At 43.2% G+C, this 22,333-nt stretch overlaps 1 protein-coding gene across 5 annotated transcripts in view; it reads right to left on the bottom strand.

Annotated features, from left to right (window-relative positions):
* Positions 1-11,915, bottom strand: part of UHRF2 (ubiquitin like with PHD and ring finger domains 2) — an 86,427-nt gene extending 74,512 nt beyond the window's left edge. For all 5 annotated transcript variants that reach the window (XM_086771013.1, XM_086771015.1, XM_086771014.1 and 2 more), the window contains exon 1: positions 11,295-11,915. In XM_086771013.1, coding sequence (XP_086627139.1) covers positions 11,295-11,447 — 153 coding nt within the window. In that variant the 5' untranslated portion in view covers positions 11,448-11,915. The remainder of the gene's footprint in view (positions 1-11,294) is intronic.
* Positions 11,916-22,333: the final 10,418 nt, after the last annotated feature.

The following is a 22,333-nucleotide window of genomic DNA, read 5'->3' as shown; positions in this document are numbered from 1 at the left end:
AATTGAGAGCACTGAAACACATTTTTATTCCAGATTTAGCCAGGTTCCCTGTTCCCCAGACCCTGTCCCAAGATCAAAACAAGACTATTCACTGAAAGCAAGTCTCTTAAGCGGTCAGTTTAAAAGCTATTATAAAACTGAAGAAGCATGCACTACATAGCACTCCTTTAAACTTCATACAGCAGGCCCAACTATATTCCAGATGCAATCAGATCCTGCAGAATACAAGAATATAAATATTCTTATAATATAAGAATATAATAATATAAATATTATTTTTGGGCCTCACTCTGCACAGCTTTATGGTATCTGTTACTATCTTTGTTTTACCTGATGATCTCACCTACCTAAAACTAAGCTAAGAAACTCACACCAAAAAACACCAAGTTGTGTGCTAGGAGAGAAGAAAAACAGGGAGTAGTGTCCACTGCTGCTTTACTCAGTTACACATGATGACCTACAGCATCTCTGAAGAAAAGATATAATTTACCAAAAAGTATAATGGATTGCTTTGGGACATCAAAACTAGAATTTGATTAGTTACAGTTTATTTCACATTGCAGTGGGAGGAAAACGTGCATGACTAAAAATTCCCACCTGTTTCCAAACTGCATTTGCAACAAAAATCATCCGACCTTTTTCAAGAACAGGTGTATATTCAACATCATGGTTTCAGAAATCTTTTCAAATAAACCTGTTTATGTAAGCTTATGGGCAGTATCAATACAACAGAAAAAAAAAAGCAGGTAGCAGGAAGGAACAGAAAAAAAAATAAAGAAGTGAGAAGGAGTTCTCCAGCTTCTCACAAGTAACAGTTTTATGTAACATTCAAATGATCTCAGGATAGACAAGAGTGGAATGCGTGTTTCTTCCTGAATCCCCTCCGTTTTTTCAGAACAACTCTAAAAGGCAGAGGACAGCTATGGACATAAGCTGGCTCTCAAGAAATGAATCAGTAGTTCTTCCATGAATTTAAGATCTGTGTAAAAAAAAAAAAAAACAGTTTACACATCCCAGCTGTGGGTACAGTAGTTATCAGTATTAAGGAGAGTAAACTGTACTCAGTTTGTTTCAATGCAATTGAAGCTGATCCACCCATGGCCAACAGCTGTGGGAACAACCCTTCTTCAGCTGACTGTTTTCAGACTAGTTCAACACATAGCACATAAAACTGTACTGAAGATTTTGATGCTGTAACTGTTAAACAAACACAAGTCTTAAAATGGAAATCTCCAGCAACTCTTGTTCTACAGGTGACTACAAACACACCTCATAAGCCTGCAGCTTTAGGCTAGAGCTTCATACTGAGTAGCAAGCTGCTCAAGCAAGTTTATGTAACCCTTCCCATCCCAGCATACTGTACATTCCTACGCTTTTGACAACTCTTTAACGAAGGGGACAGAAGTGTTCTTGCAGCCCCACGACAATCCAGATTTGCGTTTTTGTCATGCCACAAGAAGTCTGCATTTTCACTGTTACTATTATTAAAGAAGTTTAAAAGCAGCTACTCTTAGATTCAAAGCACAATTAAACCTAAAACAAATAACCACCTTGCAACAACACATATGAAGGGAGGGGTCATGCACAGGGGGAAGGATCCAGTTCTGGAGCTGCAACTGCTTCTGAGCACTACTCCAGGCTCACTTTGAAGATATGATCCCCCATCAAGTGATTTTTTTTATTGCAAAACACTCACAAAAATTCAGCAGTACGTCTGCAAAATAGATAGCATCCAACTTATTCATTATTTCAGAAACTATTTGAGACAATGTAACTTCTGTTCCATTTTTCTGTTCCAACTGGATGGGACAAGCTGTGGCAGAGGATCCAGTATGCAATTTCTAGAATCCCATAGTATGAGAAGTCTTCTAAAAGCTAATGCAGTAGAGAGCAAAGGATCACCTTGCTCCTGGTAGACTGAAGGTATGGAGCAACAAAATAGTCTAATGTTCCCATTATCTCAGGACATGCCATACACAGACTCACAGAAGAATATTTTGAGGTATTGCAGTTTGAAGTTTAAAGCCAATTCAGTGAAGACCTAAATCTGAACAGCCTAAATGATCTACCATAATTAGGTTAACCAGTGCTAACACTCAACTAAAAAACATCCTGTGTCTAGTTTTGGCTATCTATGAATCGGTTATGACTGCAGAATAAGTTATATCCTCAATCCACAAATGAATCTTCCTATTAGCACAAGATAGATAAAAGAAAAAAAAAGACAAAAAGCGATCTGTCCCGGAACAGCCATATTTAACATGTTCAGAAAGCAAGACATTCCAAGCCTAGGCCTGGAATAAGAAGCAGCCTTCTCTAATGATGCACACAGCACCATGCACAGACTACCTATTCCTGCACAGGAAACAAAGAACATGAACATGGTCAGCAGCTATCTACTTTACAGTATTAATTTATAATGAATTAGCACTCTGTTCTCTGCCCAAGTGCTTGTGGGGTTTTTTTTTGTTTTGTTTTTATAATCAGTACTCTTTCCAGGAATATTTTAAGACTATAGACTATTCTATGACTAGTCATGTCACGCTGAAGTCTGAAAGCATAGTAACAGAGATAAGATTGCTATGAGCACACTTCAACTGAGGTAGGATGCACTGTTTGGCAGTGTCGTAGGAAAAGAGCACCCGTATATAGCATGAGTAAAAAATATGTTCCCAGAATATTAGCACTCACATAAATTTAGACCAAGCCAATGAGTCGGCAACACTGCCTGCTTCTGGGAACAAAGTAGAGAAACACAAAAACTCAACTAGTAAAATGAAGTTCACATCCTATTTGACTTACAAGAACTAATGTGTGTAGCTACAAGTATACCTATACCCAGCATTACTGCACCACTGACAACTCAAATCCCTGGCATAACAAAAGTTTAAAAACAATCAAGTATTTAAAGAACACAATTCCACAACAGAAGGAGAGAAGAACTGCAAGATGTTGTTTCTTTAATTACTGACACTATACTAATGTTAATGTAGCAATGGGATCTTGGCCTGTAAAGCTATAATCTCACAGATTACTAGAGTAAGAAAATATAATGCAGCACATCACAGTGTACCTTTCCCTCCAGACAGAGTAACAGGTCCTACTCTGTTACAAGTAGGCCAGGGACTGTTAGATGACTTTTCAAATTGTATTACTAAAGCAGTATCAGATGAAGGAAATTCAGGACATATTACTATGTCTGGATATTAACAAGCAGCAGGAGAAAAAGTGTGATAATTTCCTTTCTACAGACAACCAGAATTTTAAATCCATCCTGGGATGTAGTACTTCTTACCCAAAAGGACCACACAAAAAAACCCTCACAAAACACCGAAACCACACACAAACAACCTCCACACACGTGCACACACACACACACACACACACTCCCCGCCTCTTATTTCCAAGCAAACATTGTCTTACTGTGTTACCAAAATTCAGGGAAGTATTACTGAACTGAGTCCCAAATAACCTCACAGGTAAGTTAGATTTCTACCAGAAAGGTAGAAAACTTAATCAAAAACACTCTGGCAATTTGTAGCAATAGGTGCTGATCAATTCCCCAGTCAGCTTTATGGTATGCTTGTTTCTAACAACAGTTACTTATATAAATACATAAACACTTTCATCCCATTCTATGGTATGAAGATACTAAGAAGATTCCCTAAGAACACGTTTGCCTGGACAGTGTATTAAAAAAAAAACCCAACAAAAAAAACCAGGAAAAATTACATGTTTATTTAATCATTCACTAAGCCTGAAGGACACTTGTCATTCACAAGTTTATACACGCAAACCAGGAACAAAAGTAATCAGGAAAGTACCAGATAATCAAGCTGTATCTCATTCAAGTCCATTATGATTCCTTAATGGGTGATTAGAACACGTACTAAAGCAAAAATAACTGAACAGGCAATTTTATTTACGAAACTTTGCTAGGTCTTCTGATTCTACTCTCATTAAAAAAAATAAGCATTTGCTTCTTTGCAGTAGATTTCACTTTCAGTTTTTCCTCCTCTTAATGACTGGCATGCTTCAAAAGCCTTTAAGGCTTCATTAACATAATCTGAATGAAGTAACACTAAAGACCAGCTAGATTTACGGTATCTAACACTCCTTCACTACACTAAATATCCATAGAGAAATAGATTACATCTTTCAAATGTATTTTCAGAGATAACATGTTATAGACATTATCAATTTCAAAATAATTCTAGAGAAGTTTGTTATAAATACTTAAAGGTAAGACAACAGTACTACACAAGAGTAGCAAAGCAATACCGGAATTGATACCTACCTACTATCACTGTTAGAAGAACCATCTTGTAACATCTAGCCGCAAATGACTTTAAAAGCATGTAGAAGCAGCACTTACATGAACATGAATGATCACAAGAGTGCAGTATGATACCACATTACTTGGAAAAAAAAAAATGCCTGACAAGCAATTCACCAATTACTATCACATTAACTCATCCATAAGTCACAGCAGAAGCACAGCTCATTATGGGTTATACATCATGTACAGAAACCTGCCAAGAAAGCATGTAATCATTCTTGTAAAAACACATTACCTACTGTTCTTATCTTAAAGTGTGATCCAAGAGTAAGTTCCTGAGTCACCTTAATCCAACCATTTCACTTGACAATCAAGATCTTTAATCACTTACGGAAGTATGCCTTTCAGCATCTTCTGAGGTTTTTCTTTTCCAAGAACTAAAGCAATGCCTACATCTAGCAATAAAGATGAAAAGCTATAATGAATGCAGAAGAGTTCTTTAATTAACACAGTATGACGAAAAGTTAAGTGACATCAATCTTTTATTCCACACAGGTATTACACGCAACCTACAAATCTATTTAACAGGAAATGTATAAGGGTAAAGAGCTTCAAGTTCAGCAGGAAAAACTTGGTTAAGAGTTGTTTACCGGAGTTACCCAGATGGTAAGTTAGTCTGAAGAAATCAAGAACCTGTAACTTCCAGCTGAGTACTCACTGAAAGCAACCAAAGTGGACTTCTAGAACTTCCAGTATTCTGCTTCTCAGGACTGATGTACAAACCTAACTTTCTCTGCCTGCAAGAAGGCTGCTGGAATTGTGAATTTCGCTTAATACTTTTATAGAAGCATTCAAACACATCACCAACCAGCATCTAGCAATGAAAAGTCTAACTGAAAATTAAAAGTTAGCTTTCAAGTACACAATAGTGACTTTTGGGCCAATGGGACCAACTCAGGTCAAGAAAAATTCAGTAGTATTTACTACACAACATTACACACTTAACTCACGGGCTTCTGCCATTCACGAAGTGCACTCAGTTTAGTGTACAAGATCAGTGCCAAAACAAAAACAGCTGAAAGTCAAGAGCTGCAAGAAAAGACTTCTTGACTTAATCAGAAGATCAAAGTGAAGGCAGCCATTCACAGTCTCAACGAATGACTTCTACAACGTTCAAGTCTGCACCTCTTCCGAGTTAAACTTTTTAATAAGAAGTTTAGGTTCTGAAGATTATTTCTTCCTTTATCACTGGGTGAGATAAAGAAAAAAAAGTTGTTAATTTAGATACGACATTTTCTTCTCAGATGCAACTCTAAATCCCATTAAAGGAACATTTGCTCATTAACTTCTAGTTGGAAGATGAAGTTAAAGCAGCAAGTTTTATCTTCTTTTGCAGTTCTTGGGAGTCTTCTAATTAGGTAAATAAAAGGTCACAGTGTCTTCTGGCTGATATTCAGGATTATTTGATACTTACGTAAAAAAAAAAAAGTATGTCAAAATATAAAGCCAGATTGAAGTCCTTAGAAGCACGGAAAGGCTCATCCATCTCTGCTGATTAGATGAGAGTGCTCAAGTACCTCCTGTATAATGGTATGGACTTCTATAGCACAGGCAACTGAAGTTCAGCAACACTGGTGCCAGGGAGAGCAAATGACTATCTGCGGCTTGTAAGGATACCTGTAACGAAGAACTGGTTATTATCTGAACCTTCCATAAACCAACAACAAAAGCCCTAAAAAAAATACAAAAGCCAAGTCTATAATGGCAGTTACTTTAACATAATTTAACAGTTGAATGATTAAGAATAGACATTCAGTTAACAGCTTTTAAAGAACAGAATGATATCACAGATTCCATCAACTTAAGTAATAGCAACATTTGATCACATTTCATCACTGGAAATCCTCAACATCTAGTTGTCAGTGCAGGCTAGTCAGGTGCGTTCAGCACCTAAGGGTTTGTGGCTTTTTTCATATAAAAGAAATAACAGTTTCCAAGAGCTTCCAGATTAATTTAAGAAGTACAAGTACTAAAACTACCCTAATTAGAGTGAGTGAATATGAGTAAATATACATGCCACAAAAATGAGCTTTAAAGCTGGCTGCAATTCTTACAGGTTATATTATCTTTTTCCAGCTTCCTGAAGTCATACATACCAAATAGTACAAAGTATTCTGTTTTCACATACACTTCAGCTTTTCCTGCAGTTTGTTTAGGTTCCTTGAATAACTAAGATAATGGTACCAAGGAATGGTAACTTACATTAGTAGCTTTACAGTAAAAATTTAACAGGAAGTTATTTTAGTAAACAGTTTCTGCAATCATATTAAAAAACTTGCTAATATACCCCATGAATATTTTGGGAAATCTGGAATGCAGTATGATCATGTCTGCCCTGAAGACTCCAGATGACTCTCTCGCATCAAGCTACAGAGCTACTTGCTACCAGCTTCAAAGAATGGCAATCAATTCCTTTCCAAGACTTCTTCAGACTAGTTCTTCAAAATATAAAGCTTAACTGCTCCAGTTGAAGATTCCTCACACCCAGATTCTGCCTGAAGCAAATGGGGTTTGGACAGCTTCAGCTGAAAATGTTTACAATTTTCCAAACAAAATAAAGCTGGGAAGAGATTGTGTTAAGAAACTTGATTGTTTTATGAATAGGTTTAGCACTCCCATTCTTTAGGGAAAGACTCCACAAATAATGCTTTTCTGTCCTTCTGGAAATTCATCCAAGCTGTAAATATTTAAGAATCCCTTAAACATACAGTTCACAAATCTGAAACTTTGAAGCTTAAACTCACATGAGATTCTATCCACTGCTCAGTGCCAGCCCAGGTCAGCAGAAGTCAAAGAGGTCTTGTACAAGAAAGGCTGCAGGTAAACCAATGCATGTCCTATTGCCAGATGTATAACTGTGTGTTTCACTGAGACTGCTTTATCACAAGGAGGCTCTCACACAAAACAAAAGTGCCTCCACTCCTCCTACTCCTCTATCATTTCAGTCAAATTTACAGAAACAAAACTCTAAACACTTAGACATTACATCATGAGCCTGACAAACTCTATTTAAAAGTCAATCTGCACAGCTAAGTAACAGGATACATACTACCATACTTTTTTTTTATGTATAAAAGCATAGTTGAATTTCTTCGACTGAAGAAAGCCTGATCTGCAACAACTTTCACATCAAGTAAATAAAATACTTTAATACTGTCACTTCCACCTGCTGACTTCATCTCCCATGAAATTGGCTTGGAGTGTCCTCCTCACCAATAAGACTAACAACTTCAAAAGCAGCTTCACTCACTGCCTCTTACATACACTGGGAAAAAATGTTTGGGCTCTGATGTCCTTCTTCCTTGACTCCAGTAAGCACTATGGAAGACCCACTTGAAATTATGGTTTCTTTAACAAAAATAGCCATTTACAAGTTTCCACTGAATTCAAATTCCAACAGGGTGGCAGAGAGGATGATGGAAGAAGCAAACAGAAGATTATATTATTTTTTATATTCCATAAACAATATTGCCAAGATACAACAGTAAGCATGTTTAGCTCTCTGTGAAACATAAATCGGTATTAATATTCCCACAGTCTTTCGGACAACCTTAACTTCTCTGGCAAGTTTTCAAATTTAAATAAACTTCAGTGTAGTTTTACTGCACAATTCTTCTGTGATTGTAACCAAAAGCTAGAAATCCCACAGCGACTACAGCTCAGTCCTAGAGAAAATCTCCTCTGGTAGGTCAAGATGCCAAGAATTTATCTACTACGATATCTCCTTCACTTTCATGAACGAAACAGAGAACTTTCATTCTCATTATGAAGTGCTACATAGGTTTACCAATTGAGACAGAGAGAGAGAGAGTATGCTGCCAGAAGACAGGTTGTCTTGTCTTGCTTTCCTGAATTTTAGAAGAAACAAACACATTGTAATTTACGAATTTACTTGGAGTTAACATATAACAAGCATTAGATGGGAATAGTCTATATGGTAGGGCAAGGTTAAGATACAATTGATTCCAGTATAAGGATATTTGTCTCCCTTCAAGAAACTCCTTCCAGCTTCTTCAACAAAGCAAGCAAGAGACATCACTGCAAGTTTCTGCGTTCAGGAGACTTCTCTGGCTAACTGAACACTAGGTTACCGCACCACAGTAAAGAACTATGCATACACTGCTATCCCCTTTCCTCAGCAAGTTCTACCTCCATCTACAGAATGACTTGATTTCTCTGGCTAACAGACAGTTTCAGCTCTGCAGAAGTGTGGATCCCAGATAGCCCAGGATGTCCTCACAGATCAGAGCATATTACAGAGTAATACTACCTTACTCACTCTTCAGTGCCACATGCAGATGGTAGGTGGTCCTGGCAATAACAGCTAAAAACCAGAAACCAGTCTGTTCAACCAAGTATTGCTCTTACTGGTTTTACAAGGGGAAAAAAAAAAAAGTAATGTGAAGTACTACATTAATCACAACACTAGGTTTTCATCAGTAGTTCTAGGGTATTTTCACTCTTAAGAACATGAACAGGACCCACTTAAGGTCCTGCATTTGTGTTTGAAGATCAAACAACAGCAAGTTACGGTATACCACATAAACGACACTAACTGGACATGGACACTCCTGAAGAACTGCAAAATAATGGCTCTAGCTCAAAGTGTTAGTTGAAGCTGTTCTCTACTGCAAGCTAAGAACATGAAGTTGTTACAATTTAGCCCATAAACGGTGACTCACTTAGATTTTCTGTACCCTTCTAACCTCATATACCTCCTGTTTTTAGAAGGAGGTTATTTAGCCAGTCTTCTGGTACACACTACTTGCAAGGTCCAAGTTCCCTGAGAGACTACAGTAAACAGCACTCAGTAGCAAGATCACAGCTCTACTAGCAGAGTGCACAGATTTAACCATACTGACTGCTAAAAAGATAAAATAGGAAGAGTTTGGACTCAGTAATGGTTTTTCCAATACATGTAGTTCTTCCACGTTTTCACCTCAGTATACTGCTTTCTATTCACCTCACATTTAACTGGAATGCCCTTTTCTAAAATTCTTTTTTATTTTATCACAGCCCCGAGAGAACTGAAGTTGTTTACAGTTTCCTTTGCTCATGTCTCTCAACATCCAGTTTTACTCGTGCAAGAGCAATCCTTCTGACCTTTTTCCTACTTACCAGCACCACGGGATCAGAAAAGCAATCCACAGCCATCAAGGAAACATCAGAATTAATTACAGTAATTGCAAGAAAATGGACAGAAATGTTGAGTGAAGCTATGAAAAAAAAAAAAGAACTCCCTAACTCTCCACTGAATATAATCCCCGCTGTGTTCTAAACTGGATAAACTAAGTACTAAACTCACAAATGTTGCTCATGTAGGCAACTTCAGCTATAATATTTCACTCTAATAATTTCTTAAGCAAGACATCTGTTAACTAAGATGTTCAAGCTAATGGTCTGGCCACTGACAGGCTACACAGAAAAGCACAACTCATTACAGGGCGATCTTCCCTGCTCCTTGGGTAAGTTACACAACTTCAAGACTGATGCTCCTTGATTTGGTCCCTTCAGAGAAAACATAAGATCGTCCATCATAGTCTTGATAGACACATCCTCACAAATGCTTCATCTGTACAACATAAAACCCTACTAACTTGCTATTGGGTTCACAATCTAGGCATAGCACCTACCCACTTATGCTCACCTCCAAGTCATAGTTAAATCTCTATTTCCTACGGGTTTCCCCTTACTTGTCAAGATATGCACTTCACCTGTTTGAAGGCAGAAGTCTCACTGCCTTGCACTACTCTGTTAAGGCGAACACTTCGACACTCATCTGTTGCAAGAAGGTGTGTCTGAAGAGCCACGCTCCCAGAAACGCAGCCCACATCCAATACCTTTCTTGGGGTCGGGTAACAGCTGTGCCTCGCTTAACACCGAGTACACCTCATCGTTTATGTAACGCAGCTTGTGAGGTTACACCCTTCAGCAACAGCCGGAGGCAACACATTCGGATCCGAACCTATCTGGCACCGGAGGGGAGGGAAAGTCCCAGCCGCACAGGCAGCTCTCAGCCCCTCACCCCGGGAACAACGGGGCTTCGGTCCGGACGGAGCGCCTCCTCGGGCAGCCGTCCCGCCCCCACCCGTGACACACCGCTCCCCGCAACACAACTTGTGCCCGCGCAAACCAACCCCGCGCCGCCGCCCCGCCCACGCGGGAGCCCCGCCGGGCCGGGCCCGCCGCCGCTCCCCAGCCCGGGCTGTCACGTGCCCGCCCCGGGACCCGCACACCGCCGGGAGGCGGGAAGAGTTCACAGCCGGCGGGCTCCGCCAACCGTCACCCCGTCGCGCGCCGCCCCGGGCCCGCAGCGGGTACTGACGGGACATCGCACTTCGCGCCGCCCCGCCATGCGCGGGCGCGGGGGGCGGGATGGGCAGCGTTCCGCCGTGGAAACCGCCCGCGGTACAGCAGCGCCAGACGCTGCCCCCGTTGCCCAGCCAGGGCGGGGGAACGGGTGATGCACGACCCGGGCGCTCCGTTCCTGGTGTCGAAGGGAGGGGGGGAGGCGAGGAGAGCGGAGGGGCTTCCCGCCCCCCCCGCGCAGCCCTCCAGCCGCCCTGTCACTTCGGTACGATAGCGGCAGGGGCCGGGGGAGGAGCCTCCCGCGGTGCAGGTGGGAAAACAAACACACAAAGGGGCCTCTCCGGCACCCCCTTGCCTTCGGGGAAAAAGGCGGGCAGCAGGGCGTGGAGAAAACCCCGAGGCAATCATCAGGCCCGGCGCCTCGGCTCCCTCCCGCCCCTCACCTCCCTCTAGGCCCCGGCGGGACAGGAGTAAACAAAAGCCGGAGCCCGGGGACGAGAGACGGGTGGGGACGCGGACCTCCGCGCCGGGCCACACAAAGAGCCGAGCCCGGGAGAGGAGGCGCGGGGCGGGAGAAGGGGAAAGCCCCCCCCTTCTCCCTCCCGCCTCCACCCCCGCCGCCCAGGTAGGGGCGTTTCCGCCTCACCTGCTTGCCCCGGTAGAAGAGGCGCTGGCGGTCGGGGCTCACGCGGAAGGTCTCCTGGATCTTCTCCCGCAGGCACTCGATCTTGGTAAGGCGGCTCAGGTCGTCGATGGTCTGGGTCTCGGTGCCGTCGATGGTGCGGACCTGGATCCACATGGTGCGCGCCCTCCCACTCGCTCGGCCGGCCGCGGGGGAGGGAGGGAGGGAGAGAGCGAGCTCTCGGGGCAGGCGCCGGACGAGGGGTCCCCTGCGCGGCGTGCGAGGGAAAAGGGGAGGGGGCCAGGCGCTTCCCCCGCTCTTTGTTCGGCTCGGTGGGGCAGGATTTTTAAATCCCGCGGAATAGGCGCGAGCCTCCCCGCCCGCCGGGCCGCCGTCCCCGCTCGGAGAGGCGCGGAGAGGGAAGGAGACCCGAGCTGATCGCCCGCCGCCTCCCGATGGCCCGCACCGCCCGCTCCCCGAGGCAGCGCAAGGCGAGGCGGAGCCTGGCGGGAACCGCCGCCGCCAGCTCTAACGGGCGCCGCCGGGAGCCATCCCCCGACCCCGGGGAGTGTTTACCAGGCGCCGCCGCTCTCACATGGAGGTCACGGCGCCAACGCCGATCTCGCGAGAGCCGCCGGCCTCGGCCGTAAAGAGACAACAACACCGGGGCGGGGGCGGGGGCGCGGGAGCGGGCGCGCGGCACCACGCCCCCTCCCGCTGCGCTCGGGCCGGCAGCCCTCGCTCCGCATTCGGCGCGGCGCGTGGCCCCGCCCCTCTCTCCCCGCCAGCCCCCGCCCCCTGGCGCGGTCCCCGGCTGGCGGGAGGCCGGCGGTGGGGGGAGGGGGCGGGGTTGGCGCGCGCGCTGGGGCAGCGACCGTTAGCGTCTCCATGGCGGCCAAGCGGGACGGGCTCCCGGGCTCCCTTGGGGGGCGGGCCTCCCTGGCCTCTGGGGCCCGCGAGGCCCGCGGCCTAGTCCGGCCCTAGCAGGAGGTTGGCGGGCGTTAGAATGGCGGAGTGTCCATGGGCAGCGGGGAGAACCTGGGCCCCAGCGTTTCCGAAGACATGAAATCCCGTCCCAGCCAGATTTAGCTCTACCTAAAAAACACAGATTAAGCCTGGCTGCACCTGTTGTATTAGACAGATGAAAACATGGGCCAAGACAAGAAAAGGCAAACCTAATTTATACTTCAAAGCTGGTGGCGGTTTGACTTGCTGTATTTTTCTAAATTGGGTAATTCTGCATATTAACATCAGAAAAATCTGGATTTACGATGCTGTTGTGGGCTAGCCGTGGCAGGCAGCTAGGCCACACTCAGCCATTCGGTCGCTCCCTCACAGTAGGATGGGGAAGAGAATCAGAACAACAAAAGTGGTAAAGTGTGGGTCAAGATGGACAGTTAAATAGGTAAAGCGAAAGCTGTGTCTGCAAGCAAGCAAAGCATGATAAGGAACTAGTTCCATACTTTGCATCAGCAGGTAGATGTTTAGCCATTTCCAGGAATGCAGAGCTTCATCATGTACTTATGAAGACAAACGCCATCACTGCAAACATCCCACCCTTGGTCCTTATTCCCTCAGCTTTTATCACTGAGCACAGCATCATATCATGCGGGATATCACTAGGGTGAGCCGGGGTCAGCTGTCCTGCCTGGGTTCCTTCCCTGCTTCTTGTGCACCCCCAGCTACTCACAGGCAGGGTGGTGTGAGAAACTGATAAACGTCCTCACTCCTGTGTAAGCACTGCTCAGCAACAGCTAAAACATCCCCATATTATCAACACTGTTTTGGTCACAAATACAAAACACAGCACTATACCAGCTACTATGAAGAAAATTCACTCCATCGCAGCCAAAACCAGTACAAATGAATACTAGTAAAATACTATTAGAAGCCAGGAGATGCAATAATAGATGCCTTTGGGAGGAATTCTGAGCAGCTTTATTGTCTAAGACTTTGGTGGCTGTTTTAAAATACAGATTTACAAGATCCAAGTGACACCTATGTTTTTTGGTGGCTTTTTTTGTACCAGGTGTTGTAAATATTACTGATGGGATATTGAGTCAGGAAGAAACAGATCACAACCAACAGTTATTAGAACAGTGTTTATTAACAGAGGGAGAAAGATTTAGATTAGATATTAGGAAAAAAATTTTTACAATGAGGGTGGTGGAACACTGGCACAGGTTGCTGTCGTAGTTCAGCCCCGATTGGGACCAGACTACGCAGTCTCTCTCTCACTCCCCCCACCCTCCAAGAGAATAAGGGGAGATGATATAAGAAAAACGGCTCAAGGTTTGAGATAAGGACGGGGAGAAATCCTTAAAGTTACCGTTACGGGCAAAACAAACTCGACTTGGGGAAAACTATTCATTTATTTCTAAAATTAGCAGGAGAATGAGACAGGGAACAAGATAACTTCCCCCCACCCCTCCCTCTTCCCGGGCTTAACATTATCTCTACTACCTCCCCTCCCGAGCGGCATGGCAGGGGAAAGGGAATGGGGGTTGCAGTCAGTTCATCACGTGTTGTTTTATGCTGCTGTGTCATCGTCGGGGGAAGAACTCCTCGCATTCCTCCTCTGCTCCAGCGTGGGGTCCCTCCCACGGGCCACAGTCCTTTGTGAAACTGCTCCGGCGTGGGTCATCTCTTCCACGGGGTGCAGTACCTCTAGAACAGCTGTCCCAGCGGGCCCTCCATGGGCCACAGCCTCCTTCAGGCCTCCACCTGCTCTGGCATGGGGTCCTCCACGGGCTGCAGGTGGACCTCTGCCCCTCCGTGGACCTCCATGGGCTGCAGGGGGACAACCTGCTCCACCATGGTCTTCACCACGAGTTGCAGAGGAATCTTGGCCAGGAGCCACATTACTCCTCCCCCTCCTTCTGAACTGACCTTGGCGTCTGCAGCCGTTCCTTACAACAGGCTAGCAGATGCCTCTCAGGATCCTTTTTACATCTTATTCACTTCTCATCTCCTCTCCACTTGCAGCCAGGCTGGGCCGAGTTGGGCCCAGTCGGCTGCCCGGCGGGAGGCCAGAGGGTGAGGCCTGCAAGGCTGACGAGGCTCGCGCCTCCCCCTCTCTGCCCCCCGCTCAGCTGCTTCACATCTTCCCCTCCTTTTTTTTCTGTTTTCCCCTTCTTAAATACGTTATCGCAGAGGCGTTATCACGGAACATTCTGCTACCAATCGGCTCGGCCTTGGCCAGCAGCAGGTCCGCCCTAGGCCCAGCCGAGTCCACTGAACAAAGGGGAGCAACTTCTAGCAGTTTCCTACAGAAGCTACCACCTTAGGCCCCCCCCCACTAACAAAACCAGAACAGTTGCCCAGAGAGGTCCTGGATGCCCCATCCCTGGAAACATTCAAGGCCAGGCTGGACAGGGCTCTGAGGAACCCAATCTAGTCGAAGATGTCCCTGCTCCTTGCAGGGGGGTTGGACTAGATGACCTTTGAAGGTCCTTTCCAACCCTAACCGTTCTATGATTCTATAATTAAACTGCTGTTATTAATAACAGATAAGTGTTTGCATCGTACATGCAGTTAGTGCCTCACACAGCGCACGCACTTGCAGCCGCCCAGCTGGAGCAGCAGCCGAGAGGCCAACCCCAGCCGTTCACTGAGGATCTGTGCACAAAGTCGTGCACAGGGTCCCTCATTTCAGCAGGTCTGCTTACAGACCCTGGAGTCTTTGTCCACCCATAGCGGCCGCTCCCTTCTTGGATGTGGTGAGGGTTACATGAGCCGTCGTGGGTGCCAGTGTGTGCTGGAGGCCTTGGGCAGGTTCAGCAGCTCCCTGGTCTCCTGAGCTTACCAATTTTTGGTCCAAGACCACTACAAGTTCTTGTGAGGCTTTCAGATGCTGTCTCCCAGCATGTATTTTTCCTCTCTTCATCCTGCTATTTTCTGGTAACTATTTCTCCATCCACACACAGAAGCATCTGTGAAGCCCATTTGCACAAACACAGCTTTTATTACACAGTATGCAGCAAAAATTTCTGTATTTTACTTTCAGGGCTAAGAATTCCCACTGCAGTTTTCAGTGAGTTACTTAAGGCTTGATTTTGGGGTATTGAACATATGCAAGGCAGCTGAACATGAAAAGTTTCTTAATTATTCTGCAAGTCTGTTCCTTTCCTCTTCATCCTTGCTAATCTGTTTCTGCTCTTGCGTTAGCACACAGCTTTCTTTACTGCCGCTGTCACAGCATGTCACCAAATTGCCATTTACACAAATTCAGAGTTTGGTTTTCAGTTTGTTGGCGGTAACACAGGCTCAGACTCAAAGGCTGTAGTACACACGACCTTTTGCGGTCTTTCAGCCCCAGCCTTCTTCCGTTCACTGAAACATTCAATAATTATTTAACACAGAGGAGTACAGTAAGAATGTGGTTTAATAGTCCAACCTAAAAGAAAAAAAAAGGATAAATCAAGCTATCTTCAGCTTTATCTTCATTACACTACACCTCTACAGTAATAGGAACAGAGTCTCATTATAATCCCTTTTGCAGAATACAGCCTTTCTGTCGAAGCAAGGAGTAAAAGTGTCTGTCTTTTGCAATGAGGAAAAAAGATCTGAAAGAATTCTGAAATGTGATGTGTTTTACCACATTAGTGAGAATAGCATCAGTTTGTGCTAATGAGATTTTATGGAAAGTGCAGGATGGGCTTCCCAGAGCAGAAGACATTTTTTTAATATGGAAAAAGAAAATGAAAGAGGATGAGTTTGTTCCAACTCGGTATCTGTGAATATATTGTCTAGCTGGGATTGTAAAGAAAAGCATATCAGGTTGCTGTCACAGGAGTTACTGATTAGAAAGAGCGTTTTCCTACAGAGTGATTGTAGGTGGCCTATTTCATAATGTGCAGTATGGACTGGAGACTAGAATATGAGGTGAGAAAAAGTGTGTAGAAATTCTTGACTGGGAGTCTAAAAGAGGATGTGAAAAGGGGCTGTTATTCAGGAGGTTAGAGGGAAAGAAAGCTAGTTATTTAAAAGGCAATAATGTCCTCTTTGGGGTATGGTTATGCTGATGAGGAAATAAGGTAATGCTAAAGGAGAAACTGACTGAGGAGCACAGCCTGCATGATGGACTAGGGTGATGGTAGCAGAAGAATTACTAGAACAAGGAGGATAGAGAGGAAAGGAGTCAATTATATGGAAGTAAAATATGGAAATAGTGAGGAAAGCGCAAAGATCTAATTAGAGACAAAATCAAATTAGTGACAAAAAAGCATAAAGGTGCATAGAAAAGAAAAATTTGAGTTGACATTTTAGGAGGTAAGACAATGCTAGTTTTCTTGGAGGAAAACTATAGAACAAGAATGAGAAATTAGATGAAAATTAAATAAATTAAGAATGACATAATGGTAAGCATGAGTTTAGTTTGGTGTTAAGAATTTTTTTTATGATGAAATGTTCAAAAGCAAACCATGACACCAATTGTTTGGTTTTTTTTTTGTGAGATAGAACAGTCAAAGGTTTAAACTTATGGGATTGAATACGGGAGCTATTACAATGGAACCTGTGCATGTGTAGGCATTTTAATAATTTTCCATGGGTAGGTTGCTTTAGGATAGATAATTACGTGCTTGAGATTATGTTTGTTCTGGTATTTGAAATTCTGTTTGAATTCTTAAAAATTCTGGAGATTGTCTTGCGTATTTTCTGGTTTTTGGTAGGAGATCTCTTGACTGAATGGCCTTAGTGTGGATAAAGTCATAGGGATAGACAGAAAAAGCTAGAGGTGAGCTTGACAAAAAGACAAATGTATAGGACACATGAGGAGAGGGTGGAGGAATGGACATGTAATACAAACCAGAGGAAGCAGAAGAGGGAAACACCTGCCACTATATTTCAAGGAGGAGCTGTGCAAGAGGAGCAGCAAGCCAGGAAGGAAAAGACAAGGTATCTCTTTACAGGCTGATTTTTCTAGTTAACTAGAGAGAGAGCCTTTTAATGACTTGTAGGCAACGTAATAACCTGTGTGGATGTTTGTTTACTGTTTGCTCGGGTGTGCTGGTGTGTCTTCCAGGGAAGAGGAAGAGAAGAAAGAAATTGAAATTGTCCACCAACTGAACTTAGTAGAAATGTGTCACCTAACTCCCATGAAGTCAATGTGACTACTCCAATGTAAATATGTTGGGAGAGAAAACTGGACTGGCTGACTTAATTAATCTTAGTTAAACTTGATGAAGAGAGCAAAAGCAAATACGTTATAGTTTGTTGCAGATAATGCAGCAAGCATGCGTAAGAATGGTAGCCCTCTATGGAGAGCTGACTGTTCGATCCATCAAGGAGAGTTACGAAAGACAGCAAAGTTGTGACAGTAAGAATTAATGACATAAATGTTTTTATTTCATTTTGATAGGAACAGAACTGCCAACAACTCTGCCTTGTTAAAGATGATATATGTAGCAATGTTTCTTCTGCTGGAAAGGCTGAGGCATTAGAAAGTGTGGGTTCTGTGGAAGCTGGAATGAGAAGAGACTTACCGTAAGCATGGTAAGAGTTTGCAACAGAACAGTGAGTGTTTTGCCCTGATTAAGAAATAACAAGGGTCTATTTTATTTAAAGTGAGAAAAGTCCCTGTCCTGAGGATCACACAGCCCGGAGCAGATGCTGCCTGTTTCTTTAATACATTGTACCTGTTCTTGGAGTGCTGGACTGAAAGCTCAGTGAAGTAAAGCGAGCCTTAAATAAGACTATATAATCTATATTTATGTAATTTTATACAATTTCTACTGTGAAAAAGGGAAAAAGAAGTAAATATAAGGATAGCACACATTCTAATAATCCCCAATGAGAGCTAAATCAAGTCTACAGTTTCCTCTTGTAATTCTGCTGATTGTAGCAAAGTTGCTTTAAGAATTAACTTATCTCAGTATAAAAGCTAGCTAATTCATGTTAGTAAGGTTGTCATCCTTAATTATTTCAGATGTCAGTAATTTTTATAGTGAAAAGTAACACTTCGTGAAATTACAGCCTTTTCTCTGTATATGATTTGAGATTTTTTTCGTAGTTTGAATTGCTCACTTCAATTTAGATATCAATATGATATATTACAACATGTAAGAGCAGTTGATTTTTTTTATGGAAGTGCAGTGATTTTATCAAGAGTTATTGTATTATAATTGTGTTTCAAATCCTACATTACTGAAAAGAGTAATGAGACATTACATTTTCTTTCAAGTTTTTATTTATAAATTCTGTGATGTTATTTCCAGATCTAACTGTATTGCATTTTCTACGTGTATCCTTCTAAGAAGCTGCTTAACTGAAGAGAAAAAAAATGATGTTGAATATAGTATTTATAGTTCTCTAACTTATAGTCATAATATAGATAAATAGGTGTACGATAAAACCAGTCTTCTATAGCAAGGCAGATGCCTATTAAATTATTTAATAACTACTTGAAAAAAATCTAAATGCCAAGTAACACTATTAATACTCAGTTGGTGAACTGGGTGTTTTTAGGTATTAAGAATGAGCTTGCAACTCCTCATGTAAGCGTAGAAAGTAAAGAGTAGACCTGGTCAAAAATACTGACATTTTCTTATATAGGAGAGAGGCATATCCAGTTTATGTCCTCTTGTCCTTTCTTTCTCTGCCTCAGAAGTGGCTATCCCTATAAGTTTGAGGCTTTATTATTTTTGAGAGGATATGAAAGGATTACATAGACAGGGCCATTTAATGCTTTCCACAGTACATTACTCACACCTTTTATGCATGTGGGTATTCCTCTGTAAAAGACAGAGTGGTGTAAACACAGTTTTATCCTAAGTCATATCCAGTCCTTAAAACTTGGTTTAGTTAGGAGGAAGAGCACCAAAGCCTTGGGTTTTTTTAGAAGTCTGTATGTTTCCTCTCCATGGTTTTAGATTTGTGAGATTCTTTTCTTACACTTCTTACTGATATTTTCTTAATATTTTCTCAGTGTGACAGAATACTTTCCAAAGTTACAAAATTTTACAAAGGAAAAATCAGAAACCTTTTCTGAATAGGCTTTATTGTGGTAGGCCTGTAGTTAGAATAAACAGGTTGCCTTGTTTCCAAATACTGTCAGTCTCTTGTTGGTCAGAATTAAAGCAATTTGAATTTGTAGCTGGTGATCTTATGAGATAGCTCAGGCTAGCAAAATAAATAAGTATGACAGCAATTAATAGAGTCCTGATGTGACTAAAACTTGAGCTTTAACTGTAAGCTACTGTTCAATTGCAGAATTCATTAAAAACCATTATTTTTCTTTATCATCCCATCTTTCTATTTCCATCTGAACCTCTAGGATTCACATAATTGATTTTTATTGCTCTACTACATTTTTTTTGCTTCAGGTGAGCATCCTGTGGTACCAGCAGGGTACATGCCACTGTTGCTGGCATTGCATAAGTAGAAGAGACACTGTTGTGATATCATAACTGAACCTGGACCATTAGCAACTAGAAGCAGCTCATGTGAAATTCATAAAGGTATAGTGAATCAAGTCTGCCATTGGTTCTACTTGAACTTTTCCAGGGAATCATGAATTAGGCTATTTTGAAAGAAATCTTCCATTAAATTCAAAGGAAAATTTGTATTGCATTTGAACCAAGCTTTGTAGAAAAGCTCATTTAAAATCAGTAGAGCATTTATAAGCTGTCTTGACTTAGAATTTTATAAAATTACTCCTTGAAAACCAATGGAGCATTCATATTGAATTTTCAGAAGTGGCAAATCTGTAGTGCATCTCCTTTCATTTCAGTAAGGTTGCATTCATGAAGGAGAAGAACTTTACAGCTAGATTTGTTATATATGGGACATGTAGAATGGCAGGGGTTTCGGCTTCAGTTTACTAATTGTTTTAAAAGATCACTCCAAATATTTAGTTTAGATTAAGGAACAACATCATGCAAAACATCATGCAAAATTGACTGGAGCTGATAACTCTAAAACCTTTTCTGGTCTCCTTTGTGTTTCTGAAATCTCTAGGCATGCCATTCAAGTCTTGTATAGTCAGTAAAAAACTCATCTCACATTCAGCACTCTGTGACAAACTGTATTTTAGTTAGTGAGTTAGCTGAAATATGGAAATATATTTCTGTTTTGAGAGTACATGAAAAATAATCACAGTGAGAAATTTTGTTGAAAAATAATAAACCTACAAAAACAGGCTAATAGTAGAAACATCAAGGTAAATGTAATTATCTGGGTGTTGTGATATCCAGTGCTAATGTTATTTTTCAATAAAGTTTAAGAATTTATTTGATGTAAGCTATGGTAGACTTCTTGCACAATTACTGTTTTATGCATGTAACAGGGGACCCCTGCGTTCTTCTGCACTCCCAGTAATGCAAAGAAAAGTGTACTTCACCAGTTTTGCAGGTAACTTTTAAAGAAACAAATTGGAAGTTAATCTTTTAAGTGGTTGTATTAACCAAAAAAAAAGGTGTGTGGAATCCTTGTCACTCACATCCCCCAGGAAAAGTTTCCAGTTTGGGAAGGCATGTATTTACCACAGAAATCTTTTTTTTTTTTCTACTAGAGGTATTTTTCCATACATAGAATCATAGAATGGTTAGAGTTGGAAGGAACCTTCAAAGGTCATCTAGTCCAACCCTCCTGCAAGGAGGAGGGACATCCCCGACTAGATCAGGTTGCTCAGAGCCTCATCCAGCCTGGCCTTGAACGTTTCCAGGGATGGGGCATCCACCACATTTCTGGGCAACCTGTTCCAGTGTTCTACAACTACAACTCGCATTGTAAAAATTTTTTTCCTTATATCCAATCTAAATCTACCTCCCTCTGTTTTAAAACCATTACCCCTCGTCCTATCGCAACAGGCCCTACTGAACAGCGTCTCCCCATCTTCCTTGTAGGCCTCCTTGAGGTACTGGAAGACCGCTATAAGGTCTCCCTGGAGCCTTCTCTTCTCCACGCTGAACAGCCCCAACTCCCTCAGCCTGCCCTCATAGGAAAGGTGTTCCATCCCTCTTATCATCTTCATGGCCCTCCTCTGGACCTTCTCCAACTGGTCCATGTCCTTCTTACCTTGGGGGCTTGTCGTAGTTCAGCCCCGGTCAGGACCAGACTACGCAGTCTCTCTCTCACTCCCCCCACCCTCCAAGAGAATAGGGAGAGATAATATAAGAAAAAACGGCTCGAGGTTTGAGATAAGGACAGGGAGAAAATCCTTAAAGTTACTGTCACGGGCAAAACAGACTCGACTTGGGGAAAACTATTCATTTATTTCTAAAACTAGCAGGAGAATGAGACAGAGAATGAGATAACCTCCCCTCACCCTTCCCTCTTCCTGAGCTTAATATTCCCTAAGCGGCACAGGGGGGAAGAGGGAATGGGGGTCGCGGTCAGTTCATCACACGTTGTTTCATGCCGCTGCTTCATAGCTGGGGGAAGAACTCCTCACATTCCTCCCCTGCTCCATTGTGGGGTCCCACCCATATGCCACAGTCCTTCATGAAACTGCTCTGGCCTGGGTCATCACTTCCACAGAGTGCAGTCTTTCCAGAACAGCTGTCCCAGCGGGCCCTTCATGGGCCACAGCCGCCTTCAGGCATCCACCTCCCCTGTTGTGGGGTCCTTCACGAGCTCCAAGTGGATTTCTACTCCTCTGTGGACCTCCATGGGCTGCAGGGGGACAACCTGCTCCACCATGGTTGTCACCACAGGCTGCAGGGGAATCTTGGCCAGGAGCCGCATTACTCCTCCCCTTTCTTCTTCACTGACCTTGGCATCTGCAGCTGTTCCTCTAACAAGAAAAGTTCTTCACAACAGGCTGGCAGATGCCTCTCAGGTTCTCTTCACATCTCATCTCCTCTCCACTTCTTGCAGCCAGGCCAGGCCGAGTTGGGCCCAGTCAGCCACCTGGCGAGAGGCCAGAGGGTAAGGCCTGCAAGGCCTCATGGGCCTGCGCCTCCCCCTCTGCGCCTCTCCCCCCACTCAGCTTCTTCACATCTTCTCTTTTTTTTTTTTTTCTGTTTTCCCCTTCTTAAATACGTTATTGCAGAGGCGTTATCACGGAGCATTCTGCTACCAATTGGCTCGGCCTTGGCCAGCAGTGGGTCCGCCCTAGGCCC

The sequence above is a fragment of the Chlamydotis macqueenii genome, chromosome Z (genome assembly GCF_036417535.1).
Source record: "Chlamydotis macqueenii isolate bChlMac1 chromosome Z, bChlMac1.mat, whole genome shotgun sequence".
NCBI lineage: Eukaryota > Metazoa > Chordata > Aves > Otidiformes > Otididae > Chlamydotis > Chlamydotis macqueenii.
Note: the sequence above shows the minus strand (reverse complement) of the source record. Positions and strands in the feature narration are given on the sequence as shown.